The 18,869-nt window shown below is 49.5% G+C and overlaps 1 protein-coding gene across 4 annotated transcripts; it reads left to right on the forward strand.

The window, feature by feature from the left end:
• Nucleotides 1-375: 375 nt before the first annotated feature.
• Nucleotides 376-14,680, forward strand: Pdcd6 (programmed cell death 6). 4 transcript variants are annotated; one of them, XM_015490421.2, is made up of 7 exons: nt 376-538; nt 1,186-1,247; nt 4,904-4,948; nt 7,332-7,490; nt 10,207-10,337; nt 11,396-11,505; nt 14,120-14,680. In XM_015490421.2, exons 1-7 carry the CDS (start codon nt 438-440, stop codon nt 14,124-14,126), a joined length of 615 nt encoding a protein of 204 aa, XP_015345907.1. In that variant the 5' UTR covers nt 376-437; the 3' UTR covers nt 14,127-14,680. The 4 variants fall into 4 exon arrangements, with proteins under 4 accessions (XP_015345907.1, XP_048669900.1, XP_015345910.1 ...); XM_048813943.1 differs by having other exon boundaries at nt 7,332-7,484; XM_015490424.2 differs by lacking the exon at nt 10,207-10,337 and having other exon boundaries at nt 377-538; nt 7,332-7,484.
• The last annotated feature ends 4,189 nt before the right edge of the window (nt 14,681-18,869 follow it).

An 18,869-nucleotide genomic window follows, 5' to 3' on the forward strand; every position in this document is an offset into this window, starting at 1 on the left:
CGGGTCAAGGGAGACCTTGATGCTCTTCCCTCCGAGACCCCGGACTCCTCCGCTGCCTTTCCGGCTAGCTGAAGTCACCTGTGCAAAGGCGGAGGCTCACGCTTCACCAACCTCCGGAAGGGGGCGGTGGAACTGAAAAGCGCGAGTACGTGGAAATTTGTATCCTTCCCTCCTGAGCTTTCAGCGTTGGCGTCCTTGGTTTTCGCGTTCACCCTTTTCTCTCTCTCAACGTGATGTCATCAACTCAACAGAAGCCCTTGGGCATCACTTCCCATCCCGGGTCCGAGCGCGCTCCGGAAGCCCGGGTCCGGCTGGGCGGACGCCCCGGCGTTGCCTGGCAACGGGGTCGCGAAGGCTTGGTCGCGTTGGGACACAGGACCCGAGGAAGGACACTTCCGGCACNGAGTCTTGCCGCGTTGCCGCGGGTTCCAGGGTCCATGGCCGCCTACTCCTATCGCCCTGGCCCGGGTTCCGGCCCGGGCCCAGCTGCGGGCGCGGCGTTGCCGGACCAGAGCTTCCTGTGGAACGTCTTCCAGCGGTGAGACGGGGCCGCCCGGGCTTCGTTCTTCAGCCTCCTCCCTCACCTTCCTCGCCCTCCTCCCTCGACCTACCCGGGCTCCTCTCCTGTCACCCCCTCCTCCTTCGCCTCCTCCCCGGCCCCTCTCCCTCCTCGCCCCTCCGGGTGCGCTGGGCCCGTCACGAGATGCAGAGCAGAGGGCGCAGGGCGGCTCCTGCTCGGTTCAAGGAAGGCAGTAACAGGCCAGACCCTGCGCTGTGGAAGAGGGTAGCAGCCCAGCAAGGGCAGGTAGACCTGCGTCCCTGGAGCAGGTGACGGTTGGCAGCGTCCTAAGTCCCAGCTGTCCTTTTGAACAAATGACCGTAATTCGAGTGACTCATTGCCTAGGAATGATTTGACTGCCCCAGAGAATCTTTCAGCGTTTGTGAAAGACAAACTGGTGCAGGTGTGAATTCAGACCCGGAGGCCTGACACTTAGGGTCTTGGGGAAAATTTCTTAATCCCCCGCGGGCATGTGGTATGTGACATTCTGACAGCCAAGTGAAAGGTCTACCTGAGGAATGTCCCAGAACTAATGTAAAGTAATGGGACAGATAGTTTGTTTCTGCCATATTTTGCTTTTCCTGCACATTTCATCACCAACTTTCCTGGTCTTCTTGATTTTGTAGAGTTGATAAAGACAGGAGTGGGGTGATATCGGACAGTGAGCTTCAGCAGGCGCTATCCAATGGTGAGTCGAAGCCTGATCCTCTCACAGTAAGCAATTTCCCTTCTGGAATTTATTTTTCCAAGTACAGAGGAGTCATTCAGACTAAATTACTATAACCTATACATGGAAGAGGTGTTTCTGACTTGCCGGTTGGTGGCTTCCTGGTTTTCATCACTGCTTCTGCTCCGCACACCATCGAGTTGATGCAGGGGAGCATAGAGACAGGGTTTCTGGAAACAGCAGCCAGGGTGTTGCTTCTGAGTGAGGGGTGGGAAGTGTAGCTTTGTGCAACAGAAATCCTTCAGGTGTCTTGAAGGTCCTTGAATGTTCTCAGAATCTTAGTGACTCCTCTGGAAAGGGTCATCGAGAGTACTAGGTAATTATTGAAGAATTTGGAGATGGTCTACATAGCACTTTTGCTTAGGAATTGCTGAAACTCTAGGCCCAAATTGGGAAGTGAAGAAATTGGAGGCATTGGCAGCAGAATCATGACAGATGTTCTTAACTGTGTGGGGAATACTATGCATTTAGGGGCTGGGAGGATGGTGGCCCTTGTATAGGGTGTGTTGGGAACTCTGTGGAGTCATTCTTGATGGCTGAAGTGTAGTAGCTTTGGAGGCATTTTTCTTTGTTAACTGCCTTTCATGATTCCTCAGATACGGCCAACTTTTCTGATTAATATAGTTAAGGCTTGCTGTTATGGTTTAGATTTGGAATGTCCCCCAAAAGCTCATGTGTTAGTGCAGCAAATGTTCAGAGGTGCAATGATTGGATCATGAAGGCTGTGACCTCATCAATGCATTAATCCATGTGATGAATTAATAATTGGAATGGATTCCTGGGTGATGGTAAAAACTATAGGCAGGTGGGGTGTAGCTGAAGGAAATAGGGTGCTGGTGTTATGCCCTTCCCCACGTCTGTCCCTGACCCTTTCCTCTCTCTCTTTGCTTACCCTCTGCTATGAACTGAGCGACTTTCCTCCACCATGCATTTTCACATGATACTCTGCCTCATCTCAGACCCATAGCAATGGAGTCAGTCAACTATGGATTATAAACCTCTGAAACTTTCAGCCAAAATAAACCTTTCCTCCCCTAAGTTGTTCTTCCTGGTAGGTGTTTTGGTCACTGGTAACTAACACACTTGTCTTTCCAGAGGCATATAATTTAAGCTGGGTAAAGGGACAGTTTTAAGGTGTGACAAAAATGTTAAAAGGTCTGGCTTTGTTAGTAGGAAGCACTTCAGTGTTGTAGTTGGTTGGATGAGGGAGTGGGCAACACTAGGCTGCTGGACACTGCCTGGCAGCATTGAGGAGAAGCTCTTGCCACTGGCATGTGTCCGGTATTTAGTGTTCATTTCTGAGAACATGGGTTTCAGCGTGACACACTTACCTCAGAATGGCAGATGCCATAGACACCATTCCCCTGCATCCAGCCTATGTGGACCTCAGGCACTAGGTTATCATTTCACACACGTTTATTTAGATTGTTTGGGCAGCCGGATTGCATTATCTCTGCCCTGACTATTGTGCTTATTGATTTTTCTCTTCTCTGGTCATCATTAACCCTTTTCAACTGTGTTTGATGTCTCCAGTGCTCCTTCTACTCTGAGGAGAAGCAAGGCAGGGTTACTACTAGAAAGGCCTCAAGAGCATCTGCTATCTAGCAGGCCACACTTTAGCACATCTTGGCCTCAGACTTTCCAAGTGAGGAATGGATGGTTTTCTTCACAACATGCTGTGCATGTGTGGTGGAAGGCCATATGAGCCCTATTGAGGCGTGCATCAGAGAGGACACTTTTTATGGCCTCTTTACCAGGACTGGTAAAGGTTTATGGTCTCTTTTGTGTCTCTTTGTTTGTCTGTTCCAGAATACTGACCAAGATACAAGATCACTTTAGATCTTGTGTCTTGTGTGAACCTTTCACAGGTGTTGTTCACCCTCACTAGCAGGACAGCCTGTCTACCCTGGAGGGCTCAGTTGGGCCCTGGTGCTGCCTGGATCCACATCCTGCTCTCCCTGTTTCAGTAGTGTGAAGTTGAACAAGTATTTAACCTGCCAGCGTCAGTGTCCTCACAGCCTCTGGGAGAGCAAATCGAGGAAATACAGTCAAAGTGCCTCCCTCATGCTTGGAGACAAGAGCCAGCTAGAGTGTCGATGGGTGCCACCGCAGGACAGTGGCTGTGTCTCTGCTGCCACTATTGGCTTAGGAGCCAGCTCCAGTGGTGATGGACAACAGAGCTGCTGCAAGGGCTACCGCAGGGAGGGCTGTGGCCATGGGGCATGCAGCAGCACAGAGCAGGTGTTCTCTGGCCCTGTGAAACAGCTTGCCGCAGACTGTCCTGAGGGTAGTATGTGTTTTTTATTTTTTATTTCCACATTATTTCTTGGGATAATGAGAAATGAATTTTTCTCAAGCCCATTTTTTTGTGCTTTTGAAGTAAGTTTGTCTTAATATGACATTGTTATAATTTGAAGGAGCACTTTTTAACTACTTGAAAGAAAAAAAAAAACTTACCTTCTTTTAAGGACATTTTACCAAATAGCTTTCTAGTTCATCCTAAAAGAATTGAGATAATTTAGACCATACAAGCAGCAATTTCCTATAGAATAATTATCCATTCACATCACCGTTCTTCTCCAACAGAGGTCCCATTTCATGGGTGATGGAACAGAGGTCTACCTGTGCTTTGATCCCTGGGTAGGTAGGGTCAGCTCAGCAGACAGGCTACCCATGTTCCTAAGAAGAGCCTGTTGGGTGACTGGCCCTCATCTGTCTCCTGGGAACTGAGCTCCTAGAATGTTTGGGAAGAGTGCTTTGTCTCGCCAAGATCTGTGAACTGAGCTGTGCCTCTTGGCCTGGGTGGTTTGTACCAGGTGGCGATTTGTGGCAAACACCTGCTTTTGTCTCTAGGCAAATGGAGCTCAGTGACTGGCCCCAGGTAAGCCCTGAACCCCCAGGAGTATGTTCTGTTCATGTTGAACAGAATTTTCATGTTTTCTACCACCAGTTTTTCTACTCAAATATTTACCCAAGGACCTTATTCTGTAACCCAGTGTGTGGAGGCCTATTCATGTATTCAAATATATCTGATCTGGGTATAAAATTTTTTAATGGGATTTTCTCTTTTAGACTCATCCAGGATGGTCAGAATTAATTATTGTCGTATATTTAAGACAATCTCTTTGCAGACTTCCAAGTAGATCATAATGGAACTACTTGTTAATTCTGTCTCCCTGGAGAAAGATGAAGTGCCCTGGACAGTGTCCTTGACAGTGGCCCTGTGGCAGCTCTCACAGGTGCAGTTGAGCAGGCTCTGGCTAGACTCTGGAGGCTCACATCTGGTTTCCCATCCACTTTTCCCTTGCTGCTTTTACTGTGTCTCCTCTGCGTAAGAAGCTGTGACCATGTGTCTTATCTTAGAGAGTTGGTCAGCTGTGTCTATGATCCCCAGAAACACTCTCAGCCAGAACTTCAGAGAGTTAGCGTCCAGCTTGGTGGTCATAAATAGCTTGCATGTCTGGCAGGACATGGGATATTGCCCACTCAGGGCTTGGGCTCCTCCTAGTTGTGACAACGGGAAGATTTATGGTGCTCCTGAAGCCAGGCTCCTGCTGAGAGCCTCTTTAGGGGTAGGGGGAAGGCACTGGTGTAATTGTTGCTATGTTTGTTTGCAGGCACATGGACCCCGTTTAACCCAGTGACTGTCAGGTCGATCATCTGTAAGTATTACAGACCAGCTCCCCTGGGAACTGCTAGATAAGCTTGTGCTTTCTGGAGTCTACTCAGGAGGTGCTGGCCCTGGTACGCCACATCCTGCCTCTGGACTTCTCACCTCTGTGTATACAGCTTTCGCAGTTTTTGGTTTTAATTTACGGTTTAACTGGCATTTTCAATTTTTGAATTCTAAAAGTAGTATGTGTATAAAATTTTTAAAGTTATTGGGCTGGGGATGTGGCTCAAGCGGTAGCGCACTTGCCTGGCAGGCGTGCAGCCCAGGTTCGATCCTCAGCACCACATACAAACAAAGATGTTGTGTCCGCCGAAAAACTAAAAAATAAATAAAAATTCTCTCTCTCTCTCTCTCTTAAAAAAAAAATTTAAAGTTATTATATAGTTAATTTTTTACTATAATGAATTTTTAAAGTTATTATATAGTTATTAATAGTCAATTTTGATAGTCTCTTATTGCTGGTTTTTATGATTCTCTCTTTTATTTCTTTGAATATTGTATGTTATGGTCTCTTACATTTTAAATAAATGTTTTTATTGGAGAATTAAGTATTTGCCAGGCATGGTAGCACACATCTATAACTCCAGCTGCTCAAGAGACTGAAGCAGGAGGATTGCAAGTTTTGAGGCCAGCCTGGACAAGTTTGCAAGACTTGGCTTAACTATAAAAAGGGTTGGGGGTGAAGCCCAGTGGTAGAATACTTACTTGGCATGCTCAAGGCCCTGGGTTCAGTCCCCAGCACTGTGAGAGGGGGTTACTTGTTAAACTTGTCTACTTCACCATGTGTTCCTGACACTCCTGAATCCTTGAGAAGGTGATCCATGTCTGACTGTTATTCCTGCTGAACCTCATGCATGGCTAATTTCCTTAGTATTTTAGTATTTTTATTTGCTTTGTGGGTTCGTATGTGGCTGAACTCAATGTGTGTAAACCAAGCTTGATCTGGGAATACATCCTCCAGAAAAAAATTCATATTTCTGCAGCCAGGGTGTGGGTTTCTCAGTTTGAGTCTCCCTTGCTACAGAAGTAGCAGGAACTTGAGCTCCAGATCCAAGAGGGAAGGGTTCACTGTCACACAGTCTCAGGGAAAGTTCACTGTTCCACCAGTTTCTGGAGAAGATTTCCTGTTCTGAGAGATGATTTTTTTCTCTATTCTACTCTTCCAAGGATGTAGTTCCCTTCCTGGTTGCCTTTGACATGGAACCTTGGGTCCTGTGCCTCTCCTTCTGGGTTCCTCTCTGTCTGTGAGCTTAGTGCTGTATTGCAGGGTGCGTGGTGTAAGCCACAGGCACTGCATCTTGCTGTGGGTAAAGACATTGAGGTAACGCACGGGTGTGCTGGCAGGGATGCAGCCTTCCGCACCAGGAAAGATGCCAATGGAGCAGGGATGGGCATGTGCACTTCCCTGCCAGAGGCTGGCCTGGAAGCTGCTATTCTGCTCAGCCTCCGCTGGGTGGCTTTCGTTGGCATTGCCAGGTACAGAAGCAGGCTGGAGTGGCACGCACCAGCATGTCGCTACCACACCTCTGTGCAGTCCACGCTTGGGGCGGTGATGTTGAAAACAGCCCATCGTTACAAACATGCTCCTGCACTGTGTGGAGGAATCTGAATGCTCAGTCCTCACATGTTCTTTGATGATGGGATGTGCTACTGACCTGAATGGACTTCTATATGATCCAGGAGCATTCTTCCTATAGTCTGGCCTTAGTCTCCTAAAACAACAGGCAATTTTATCATTTTCTAAATAGCAGCACTTCAGACTGACTTGTTTTATTTGTTAGCCATTTTGCAGTAACATGTAATTGTATTCAATGATTCTTATTATCTGGACCTGGAATTACACTGATTTTTTTTTTTTTTTAATGAAAAATGTGGACTTATTTTTTAAAAAAATTAAATCCTAATGGGAGAGTAGGCTAGGTCTCTTTTTAACTAGAATAGATTCCCCTTGTCCCTGGAGGACTGTTTCTAGCTCCTGAGGGGTGGCAGAGTTTACCGTCTTTTGGGACTGGGAGTCAGGAGCAGGGGCTCCTGGACCTCTGCACCTTGGTGACCTCAGGTGAGGCGAGCACAAGCAGAAAGTCTGCTTTCCAGAGCCTACTTCAGTGGAAAGTGTTGTTTTGACTTTTACTGTGATTCCACCCACTGTCTGCCACACAGCTGTGTCTGCGTATTATTATTCTGGGACCAGGGCTGGGTGACTGTCCCCTAGGCCTCCACCAGGCAGGGCCCCATTCAGCCAAGTCCTGTTTGTGAGCTAGCACACAGTGATCTGCAGGCTGGCCCCACGCTGGCATTCTGAAGGACAGCTCAGAGACCTGCCTGACACTGTTCCTCTGTCTCAGCACTGATACTCTGTCCCTCTGCCTTAGCTATGTTTGACCGGGAGAACAAGGCTGGCGTGAACTTCAGCGAGTTCACAGGCGTGTGGAAGTACATCACAGACTGGCAGAATGTCTTCCGCACCTATGACAGGGACAACTCTGGAATGATCGACAAGAACGAGCTCAAGCAAGCACTCTCAGGTTTTGGTAATTCACTTGTCTTGATTGTGTAGCATATTTCATTTTGGAACCTAGGAGCCCCTGAATTTTATTTTACTTTGTTCAACTTACAGATTTTTAACCCAGTCCATGTGAAATTTCTGTTTATGTTACATTGTACAGTGTCATATTTTGATAGTATTTATTGTATATATTTGACGTGTAGTCTTTTGTTCAGTTTTTCATCCAAAATGAGATAAGGGCTATGCAAACCTTCAGTTTTTTTTTTCCTATGGGGTGATTTGATGAACAAAATTGAGAATGGGGCTTTTGAAACAATTTCAAGTGGAAGTGATAAAGTGGTGTGGGACAGTTTATGCTTCCTGATGCATCAAAACACACAGTGATAAAATGACCCTAAGAGGCAATTCTGTAAGTTATCAGCTCTAACTCTCAGTCCTTCCAAACTGTGCCTCAATGGAGAGTTAGAGCACATGCCCATTCTCAAACGCGCTGTGTGTCTATGTGGCATGTGTCCGCATGTGCACACTCCTGTTGCGTGCAGGTATGTGACAGCATGCCATGCTTCTCTTGAGTGTTCAGAGTACTTGTCCAGAGCTCACCCAAGGGTTCCAGAACTGATCTTGGGCCTGAAAGGAAGCTGCGATTTTTACTTACAAAGAAAACACCAAGCTGTTTGGGACCAGCCCACAGCTGCTCATAGTTCCACCTAGAATTATCTAGAGCAATTTTGCTTAGTGCTGTCATCATCTGGTCTGTGTTACCAAACTTTTCTGTGCTCACTTACAAGTGTTCTTTAGGAAAAATATGAAAGATTAGACCACAGTCCACAGTGCTGTGCTGTTGGAGTCTTGTGATGCTCAAGTTCGGTATTTCCTGTGGTTGCTAACATAGCTCTTGCACCTCTCCCCACTTCTTCTCCCAGCATGTGGCTCATGGCCATCTCCTCCCCCTCTCCCTTCTCACCTCATGAACTTGTCCACAGGGCTGATTTTAGGAAAGATTGAGAACTCACGGGTTGTGAGGCAGGATTTGGACAGGACAGCTCTGGGTTAGAATTTGGGATACACACAATCTTGTTGCATCTTTGTGTGGGGGCCTGGTGAAGTCCTGGCTGGCCTGTCTCCTGGCGTGGTGGAAGAAGGGTCTCCAGGCAGAGTGGCCGCATAGCTTAGAGAGCGCCACTGAAGGCACAGGAGGCCCAGCACAGCCCAGTGGGGCAAGTGCCGTATGGCGCTGGGGACAAAGCTGGCCCATGTGCAGTCTCAGTACCACAGAATGTCAGCCTGCCCCACATCTAGAGGCCTTGGAGCTTTGCTTAGCACAGTGACCACTGGGTCATTAGAACTCAGTGGAAAAATTGATGTGAATGGTGCTCCTCAGCCTCTCAGACTCGCTGTGACCTGTTCAAGCCAAGGATGCTTTAGAACCTCTGTTTCTGTAGTCGTGGTGAGGGTGTGGCTGGTCAGGAGCACAGGCTGCCTCAGAGGCAGACCCAGAGTCCTCTGGCTTCCCGGGTGCTTTCTGGAGGAGCAGTGTCTTGTGTAGTACCTCTCTGGTGGTCCTGCCAAATTTCTTCTTGAGTTTGGTTTCTGGTTTTCCAGGGTTGTCCCCCCTTTTCTTCCATGAAAAGGAACATGGTCATCTTGTTTGCACAAGTCTGAGGCTCGTGTCCCCTGCATCCCTCGTTCTGCAGCTGGATTAGGTGGATACCTGCCTAGGAGGTCCGTGTGAGCAGTGCATCTTACGAGGTTAACAGCGTTTTTACGACCGTTGTGCCTGACCAGCAGCCCCATCTCCTTTCTCATGGCGTCGTCTGGTTGGTGCCATACTGGCCACCGATGGTTTCACTTTCCTCCTATTTCCTTGTCCACTGGTGATCACTGCTGTCTGTCCAGTTTCTCCCAGGTCATGTTATTCCTGGTGGTGGGGCTGATGATGGGCAGGGGACTCTGGACTGGTGCTGACCATCTGACCCACAGGCTGCATGGCCTGGACCAGGAGTGTCCACTGGGCAGTTTCTGGTGGTATCTTCCTCATGTTAGTTCCTGGGTTGCTGCATCACCAATGGCTATTTGGAAGTAGACACAGGAGGCGTATTCCTATCCCCTCTCCAGGAGGCCACTATTGCCTTGGGGGCTCTAGGAGAGTGGGCTTGGCAGAGGTGAGAAGGACTGCCTCACTCAGACCCCGCAGCCCCTGCTTCACCTGGTCTGTCCAGAGAGGGTCCACACTTCCCAGTGGTGTGCCCCGCTGGTATGGAATTGTCCTCCTGCTGCTTCTCACAGGCTGGGAGGCCTCAGGTGACCTTGCCCTTTTGGGTAGGGGCAGCTTAGCTGGAACCGGAATGGATGATGTATGTTGCAGTCAGAGCTGTTTGGTTCAAGAGCAGTATTTCCAGAGTCAGCCCTCATCCTGTGGAGAGAAGGTACTCCCCAGGTGGGCAGCTGGGTCTGCAAGGTGGCCCTTGCCCCCACGTCTTGCTGGCCAGGCCTGACTGGGTGGTGGCCATGTGCAGAGTGCTTCCTGGCTCCCACACAACCAGGTTTGTCCTCCAGTTGAGCCTTTTTTCCTGGTCATTCTGTTCATTGCTTGCTCTTCCCATCTTTCTCTGTTCTTGCTTTCCCTGCAAGAGTGCCAGAGACCTGGAGTTGATTCCAGGATCTGTGGAGTTGTTTCTGGAAATTCAATGTTGAGACTGCAAATTCTGTGTCTTTGTTCCCATCTCATTGGCCTTCCCCAGCCCTGGCAGGAAATCAGCAATGGCTCTTGTCACCCCATCCACACCGTGGATCTGCAGTGCCCTGTGGCCGTGTTCCAGGCTCCATCCTCATCAGGTCAGGGCTCAGCCAGGGGTGCTGCCTCACCTGCCAGGTAATTGATAGGTGTAAGGAGATGAGTGCAACTGTTCCCTACTTGCTCTCTTTCTGATGACAGTTGGGGGTCCCACTCAACCTGCAGGGACTCATTTAGTGGTCCTGTACTTAAATCCCAGCTCCCCCTGAGTGCTCTGGAAGGTACTATGAACATGTTTGTGTGTTTTGAGTCTTTATAGTGAAATGATGAATAAGTGTTCATACAGGTAATTAACTGTGAGATTCAATCAGACAATAGGTGTGCATATCCTTGCAAAGACCCCAACAAGACTGAAAACCGGTAAAAATATATTGGCACCTGGATCTTGTCTTCTGAATCAGTAAGGATACCATGGCCACACAGGTAGTGGGGGGTGAGGGAAGGAATCAGGTGAGCTGCAGGTAGTAGGGGGTGAAGAAGGAAGCATGTGAGCTGTGTCCTCCTGTGCCTCCGTCTACATCTGGTTCCTCCGCTTTCCTTCAGACCCTCTCTCCACTGGAGACCTTCTCCAAACATGCTCAGTAAATTGGAGAGGAATCAGGGCTCAGTGACCCTGGGGATTTTGAACTTGGTGAGGCCGACTTTCCTTGTGTCCTCAGTTCCCTGATGTCATGTGCCCTGTCATTCCCCTTTCCTCATGTCTTCATTTGTTTCACTGGAACCCTCTGTGGTATTTTAGCTCTCGGAGCGCTCTCTGGTAATAAGCAGCCAGGGCAGCACGTCCTTCGGGGCTTCGATAGATTGGCAGACTAGTGAGGTGCTCCAGGGGCTCGGGTTGCCATGCCTGGCTGCCCTGTGGGGAGGGTGCAGTTAGCCAGCAGATGCTTGTGCTCAGGAGAACAATAGGTTGTCCTACAGGGAGAGGGCACTGGTCTCTAGGTAAGTCACATCGTAGTCCTGGAAACTAAATGTGTTTTGGAATGATTGGTCAGGCAGTGTCTTTCAGCTCTCAGGGTGCATTGAATGGAGTGGCAGTTTTTGCTGTGGGGAGGCTGGCGAGTAGGCAGGGGGCATGAGCATTGGTGCATTCCTCCTACCTCGTCTGCCCATCTTGACTCTGACTTTTCCTCTCCCAGGCTACCGGCTGTCTGACCAGTTCCACGACATCCTCATTCGGAAATTTGACAGACAAGGACGAGGGCAGATTGCCTTTGATGACTTCATCCAGGGCTGCATTGTCTTGCAGGTGACAGAGTGGCTCTGTGGGGGCTGGGCAGGAGCAGGGAAGGGTTCACACCAGAGCAGGATACCTGGCCTTCCATGAAATGTATAAGGCATGTATAGGAGTTTCTTTTTGCTTTTTTGTTTTGGGGTTTTTTAAATTTTTTTTAAAAGCATCGTATTTATTTATAGTAGTTGGGTTCATTTTGACAAAATCACGCATGCATGGAATTTGATGAACTCCATTTCAGTCCTCTTTCCCTCTTCCCCCAGTTGGAGTCCAGACTGAGGGCACTCCTTGCTGACTCTGGAATCATTGAGAGACATTGATGGCATTGGGTTTTTAGACATAATGTAGAATTTTGGTAATTGTTCTTAATTTTTTTTCCCATTAAATGATAGATCAGTTAAAGTGTGTTGCCTTTGGTCAGCTAAGCGCAGCCTCCAGGTTCTTTAACAGGTTCTCACTGAGGGTCGGAGAAAGGTCTGCCGGCTCTCATGCCTCTGATTTGGAGGGGGAAAGCCTTGCCTTTGCCTGCTACTCAGTGTTCCCTGATGTTGGGTTGTGCTTCCCATGTCCTCTGAACATCCAAGAAAGAGGTGCAATGTGAGCTGTCCTTTGGACTCTCTGAAGTGCTATGGGGTCAGGGTTTTAATTTGTTCTGTAAGTCAACATCTGGCCCTTCTGCTGCCTTGGTGAAGGTCTCCTTTGGGTTCTCAGCAACAGGGGTCCCGCTAGGACCCCGGCCCACTAGGAGTTCTCTGCCCCCAGACCCGTGTCCTGTAGCTTTGGGGGATGTTGTCAGTTCTGGGTCAACACTCACCCTGGAATGTTAGAAGGGGAGAATCTAAAAGCAAAAGCCATGTCCCATAAGTAAAAATTTTATCAGAATGATTTCCTTCATCTGCTTTTTTTTTTTAAAGGCTTTTGAGGGCTGGGGATATAGCACAGTGGTGGAGTGCTTGCCCAGCATGCATAAGGCCCTGAGTTTTATCCCCAGCACTGCAAAAAAAGAGTTTTTTGAAAATTAATTAAAAAAAAAAAAAAACATGAAAACTTATAGAAATCTTAGAAAAATACAAATAAAATTAAAAGGAAAATTATCTGTGTTCTTTGCATTTTGTTTTGTTGGGCGGTGCTGGGATGGAACCCAGGGCCTGAAACATGCTAGGCAGGTGCTCTGCCTCTCAGCTACAGGCCCAGGCTTCCCATTGTTCAGTCAGAGTTAGCTGTTGCTGGTGTTCTCTTGTACTGACAAACATCACTAAACAGAGAGACATGTTCTGAGCAATACACCATTGGGAGGGCAGAGCCTGCTGCACACCTAGGCTAGGTAGGTTAGCCACTGTGGCAGTCAGCTTTCTTTTATGTAACAAATATCTGAGATAAACCCACTTAAGAGGAAAGGTTTGTTTTTGCTTACAGTTTTTGGAGGACTCAGGCCTTGTCTGCTTGTCTCTGTGGCTTTTGGGACTATGGGGAGGCAAGAGTGCATGGCAGAGGAATTATCTTGTGATGGCTGTGAAGTGAATGCAAGGGAAGGCAGGACTGGTATCCCCATGTCCCCTGCAAGGGGACACCCCAATCAGCCCATTTCCTCCCACTGGGCCCTATCTCCTGAAGGTTCCATCACCTCCCCATCTGGCCATGCCTGGGGGTCAAGCCTTCAACGCATGGACCTTTGTGAGACACTGGGTCCAAATTGTACCTGTTACCAACTCGGAGGACTGGCAGGAAGACCACAAGTTCAAGGCCAGCCTGGCAACTTAGCAAGGCCCGGTCTCAAAATAAAATAAGGACTGGGGCATGCTTCGCATTAGAGCACTCGCCTAGCATGTGTGCGGCCCTGGGTTCAGTTCTTAGGGCCACAGAACAGAAAAGAACCAAAGCAGCGTGGCCCTGGCCACATGTTGCACACTGTTGACTGGAGCCACCTGGTAGTGCATGACTGTCGCTTGTGTTGTGCTAGCAGTTCTCACATAGGAACTCGCAGTTGGTGTCCTGGAGATAGGACTGGCAGGCGTGGCTGACCCTCAGGGTGCTGGGGTTGTCAGGTTCTTTTGTCATACAGAATTCCCTTGTGCCTGTTTGTCCTGTCCTTGCATTCTTTAGAGTGTGTCGGGCTGCTGAGTCCACCTCTGGAGTGGCACTCTCAGGTTGTCCCTCTGCTTCTGGCTGGCCTGGGCCCTCGGGCTGTTGGAGGGCAGGGGCAAGTCAAGCAGAAGGTGGGGGGGCTAGAGGGGCTGGCCCTCCCCTGCTGGGCTTGGTTTCCAGGGTAGGAGCCCGTGTTAGGACTGTCTTCCCTGGCCCAGTTCACCACCAAGATGCGCCCTCGGGAGGAGCCACCCATGGGGATGCTTCTGAACTTTGATCAGCCCATGACCCAGAATGGGAGGAAGTACCCATTTGGAGTCTAGTGGGGCCAGGCCTGCCCTACCCTTCATCCCATGTCCTCAGGCTCCACTGGCCCGGAGACAGTGCTGAGGCTGCTTCCACCTGTGCCTCTGGCATGGGTGTCCATCACCCATGTCCCTCTCAGGGATGAGGGACATGTGATTCTGAGGTTGTGTTTCCAGATGTCCCATTTTGTCCTTCTGTTCAGCACACACCAAGCTCTAAATGCCTGTTCTTTTCCCAGAGGTTGACGGACATATTCAGACGTTACGACACGGATCAAGATGGCTGGATTCAGGTGTCCTATGAGCAGTATCTCTCCATGGTCTTCAGCATTGTATAATGCACGCCTCGTGGACAGCAGCACATCATACGAGAAAAGACTGAAAATGCCAAATTCCTTCCCTGTAACAAATGGGGACCCAGATGCAGTTAGATGCTGTTCTTCTGTCGGATCTTGTGTGGTTAACACTTGGGGACCTGGCTGTACATATGTGGATGAGCTGACTAGGGCTTTGCAGTCGTAGCAGCCGCCATGTCAACCTAAGAAACACTGGGTTTGCTGGCCTGCTAATTGTGCCATGAGGCGAAACCTAATAATGGTTCAGGTATTCTGCTCCCAAAATGCATCATGTGCTTTCCTCGATCTCCAGTTCTGTAGTGGAAATGCTTTGATCAGCCAATAGAATTTTTAAGTGAAATGGAACTTGCACCGAGGCTTTCACGTGCCTTACTTTTCTAAAAGGAGTTTATTGTATTCATGGGAACAGGCAACACAAGCAATAAAGTAAAGGTACAGACTCAAGGCCTACTTGTAGCTCCTCATCAAACAGGGAAGAAATGTGCCCACTTCCCCAGCATCCATCATCTTAGACACCCGTGCCTGAAGCTGCATCCGATGGGACCAGCAGGACAGGCATGAGACAGGGAGACGAGGTGTCCCACAGAGGTGAGGCCACTCCCAGCGGCCCCATGCCAACTGGAGGACTTGGGCCCTTCACCTGTGAGCTTTGCGTGAAGGAGATGGGTGGTGTAGTCAGACCTGTGGGGAGGACGTGAGGACATTTGGATTCTTGTGGGTGCCACCGATGAGAAACTGGGTGTCCATGGGGTCCACTGGGGCCTGTGCTGGCCTAGGATGGGACCTGGAGGGTGAGGGTTTCTTGTCTGGTATCTAGTTGTTGGGATCATTAGGGGCTGTGGTGGCAGAGTGGCATTGTAGATGTCACTAGCCAAGGGGCCTGTGGGGCTTTATGTGACTCCATTGTGGGGTTTCCTGGGGATCATGAAAATTTCTACTCACATCCATGATGGTTGCCTCCTGGACGTTGACAAGCTGTGACCGAGACCAGCAGCTGACCCCACCCCCGTCCAGTGAGGTCAACTTTCACACCTCGGACCCACGAGTTCAGTGTGCATTGCCCGCTTCTTTGTTTCATGGGCACCTGACTGCCATCTAGTTAAAGCCCCAGTCTCTCCACTTCCTCCAGGGTCCCAGCCCTACTGCCTTGCTACTGGAGGAGCCTGTGGAGGGTGCTCCCTCCTCGTCTCAGCCCCACAGGCCCCATGATCAGCCTACTCGGCCTCATCTCCCTGCTCTTATGCCTGGGTACACCTCCACCACACACCTGAGAGTCCCTGTGCTGCACACCTGAGAATGCAATACTACTTTCAGGAATTCAGAATGGCTGGGGTAGAATGTTCAGCCAGTGGAGATGGTGGCCAGTGGCCTGGGGACTGAGGTGGGGCATCCACCACTGTTCCCTGGAAGTTCTGGGAAGGCAGGGGCTTACAGAGCCTACCTGAAGTGCAGTAGGGCCCCCAGCCCCACCCACCCTCTGCATACCCCTGAGCAGGCTCCTGGTGGGGTCTGAGCAGTAAGAACCAGGACACCTGGGAAATGCACCCAGTAAAATGCATCGCTGGCCTCCTCCCGCAGCACCCTCACAGCCAGTGGGACACCTACGGCCTTGGGCCACGTGGGGGCAGTATGGTCATGCCACAGAGGACCTGTCAGCTGCTGGGAGGGTGTTCACAGCAGCTGCAGAGGCTGAGGGCTGTTAGCATCCCCCAGTGCCGGGGTGGCTATGGGATGTGGCCAGGATGCTCTAGGCAGCTCGCTCTCCTGTTGTCCACTCAACTGGTCGTCAGGATGGAGTGAGTGTGGATGGATGGAGTGAGCCAGGGACAGTAATGGACAAGGCACTGGCCTGGAGAGGCCAGGCCTGCTGAGACCTGCAGCAAGTCCTCTCCTGTGTCCTCAAGATCAAACACCCTCCTGCCATGGATGATGTGTGCATGGGTTGGCACCTTGTCTGAGCACGGAAATGAAGAAACAAACCACTCTCCACCCTGGAGTTCCCACCAAACTTCAGAGGGCCCTTCCTGAGGGGAAACAGTCCACATAAAGCTAAGGCTGTCCCTCCTGTGCCATCACCTGGTCACCCCTGGAGCCCACTATCCAGATAGAGGTGGTGTTAGCAGGTGCAGGGAGGGGAACCGGGGTCAGGATGGGGAGATAAGGGATCCTGTCCCTGCCATGGGCTCATGCCAGATTCTTTGAGCTTCCACATCCTCTGACAACCAGGGGCCTCCCTGCTGCCTGGAGGGTGAGTAGCAAGGTCAGAGTTTGTCATGACACGAAGGTCAAGAGCCAGCCACACTCCTGGCTTCTCAACATTAAGTGCAGCTCACGAGTTCACGTTGGCTCTCATGTGCCAGTGCATGTGACATTATCTGACTGGTGTCTGGTTCCTCAGAGGCTCAGGAGGCTGCCCCTTGTGCCTCTGAGAGGCAGACCTTGCCTGGTGGACGGGTTGGTAAGGGGATTCTTGCCTATCTGCATATGTCTGGTACACGTGAAGTTCATCATGCTTACCATGTCTGAGTACACAATCCAGTGGCATTAAGAATGTTCACTTTGCTGTGTGACTATTGTCACCCGCCATCCCCAGAACTTTCCATCTTCCAAAACTGAAGCTTTGCCTGTATTAAATACCAGCTCCCTTTTCCTCCTCCCCTAATCTTGAAAACCCCTTCCACCTCTGTCTATGAATCCAACGACTCTGTGGACCTCGGCCGAGTGGAACTTTATAGCTCTTGTCCTGTTCAGGTGTACTTCCCTGAGCATAATGTCCTCCAGCTTCTCCCAAATTGTTTCAGGTGTCAGAATGTCCTTCCTTTTCAAGGCCGAGTAAATCAAGAAGGTGTGATGGCCTGTTATGTGGTCATCTATCAGTGGAAATGTGCAACCAAACCCAGGGGTCACTAAGCCACATTCCCCAGATCTTTTTATCTTTACTTTGAGACAGGGTCTCACTAAGCTGCCCAGGCTGGGCTGGTGCTTGGATCCTCCTGAGTCTGGGATCACAGCATGGCCATCGTGCCTGGCTCAGTCATTAATTTTTGGAGAAACTGCCCCACTGTTTCCACAGAAGCTGCACCTTTTACATTGCTGCCAACAGTGCTCAAGTGTTCCAGTTTCCCTGCATCATGGCCAACACAAACTTTCTGTTCCCCCTTTCTCTCCTCCTTTTCCATTCTTTGTCAGAAGTCATCCTAATGGGTATGAGATGGTATCTCATTGTGTTTTGTTTTGCATTTCCCTAATAATGGTTACTTTGTACATTTTTTCATGTGTTTATTGGCTACATATGTTTTTTTGAGAAATGTATTTTCAAGACCTTTGCCCATTTTAAAATTGGGTCACTAATCTTTTGTTGTTGAATTGTAGGAAATTTTTATATATTCTGGATACTGGAATATTTTCTCCCTTTTTGTAGGTTGCCTTTTATTCTGTTCATTGTGTTCTTTGATGCAAAAAACAAGTTCCAAGTTTTTAGGTAGTCCAACTTATGTATTCATTTCTTTTCATCATCTTCTTTTGGTGTCATAACCAAGATATCAGAGCCAAGGCTGTCATCAAGTGTTCTCCTTCAAAGGCAGTACAGTTCTAGCTTTTATGTAGAGGTCTTCAATTCAGTTTTAGTTAATTTTGCCTCTGATATGAAGTGAGGCTCTGACCTCATTGTCTTGCATGTGGACATCCAGTTGGCCCTACTGCATCATTGAAAGGCATTCCTTCCACATTGATTGGTCTTAGCACAAAGGTTGAAGCAAGAATTAAAGACAAGGAGTCAGTATAAGTAGGTAATTGGGTCGGATCATCTGCCGCAGTCTGGCTGGGCACAAATCAAGAGCCACTCAAGCAGGAACAAACTTTATTTCCGAACTACCCACACGGCCTTCCCCTGGGACACACCACACACCAACCGGAAATCCCTCCTCCGGCACTTCCCCAACCAACACGAACTCTACAACTCTAAAGTAGCCGGCTCCTGAGGCCGACAGCAGGGGTCTAATATACAATTGAATACACAGCTTAACATAACCATCATCATCATCTCAATGGCTTGCTGATGTCACCTCTCAACCACTCCCAAAAATGCCATTTGTCATTCCAACTCGGCTATGGCTCTCAGCAATCATCAGTAGTGAAAATGGAGGCCTATTTGGGTCTGGGAAGTTGGAGATTGCCCCTGGGAGACTAGGTGATGTTAGTGGCTGCTCTGGTCAAGGCTCCAGGGCTCAGGAAGGACCCTGATCTGCATCTTGCTGATTCAGGTGTCCTTGGTCGGTGGATCCCCTAGTCTATTTCCTGTTTGGACTCCTTACAGCATGTGACTTGAATGCAGTTTGGCCCCACTGGCCACACCTGTCCCTCCAAGATGGCTGCTGCTCCTTCCTGCCTGCTGGGTGGGCCCCCTGAGGATCTACAGATAGCATCTGGAACCCTGGTTGCTCGACCCTCCTGCTCTGCAGGTAGGGACTCTGGGACCCTCAGCTACCTGTGCAGATGGGACATGAAGGTGTGTCCAGCCCAACATTCCTTCCTCACCTTGCTGCCACCCAGAGCCACAGCACCTGCACACCCAGGTGGGAGAAGGTACCTAATGCTGTTGGACCAGCCAGCAGGACAGACGTCACAGTGACTG

Source organism: Marmota marmota, unplaced genomic scaffold, assembly GCF_001458135.2.
Source record: "Marmota marmota marmota unplaced genomic scaffold, marMar, whole genome shotgun sequence".
NCBI classification, from domain to species: Eukaryota; Metazoa; Chordata; class Mammalia; order Rodentia; family Sciuridae; genus Marmota; species Marmota marmota.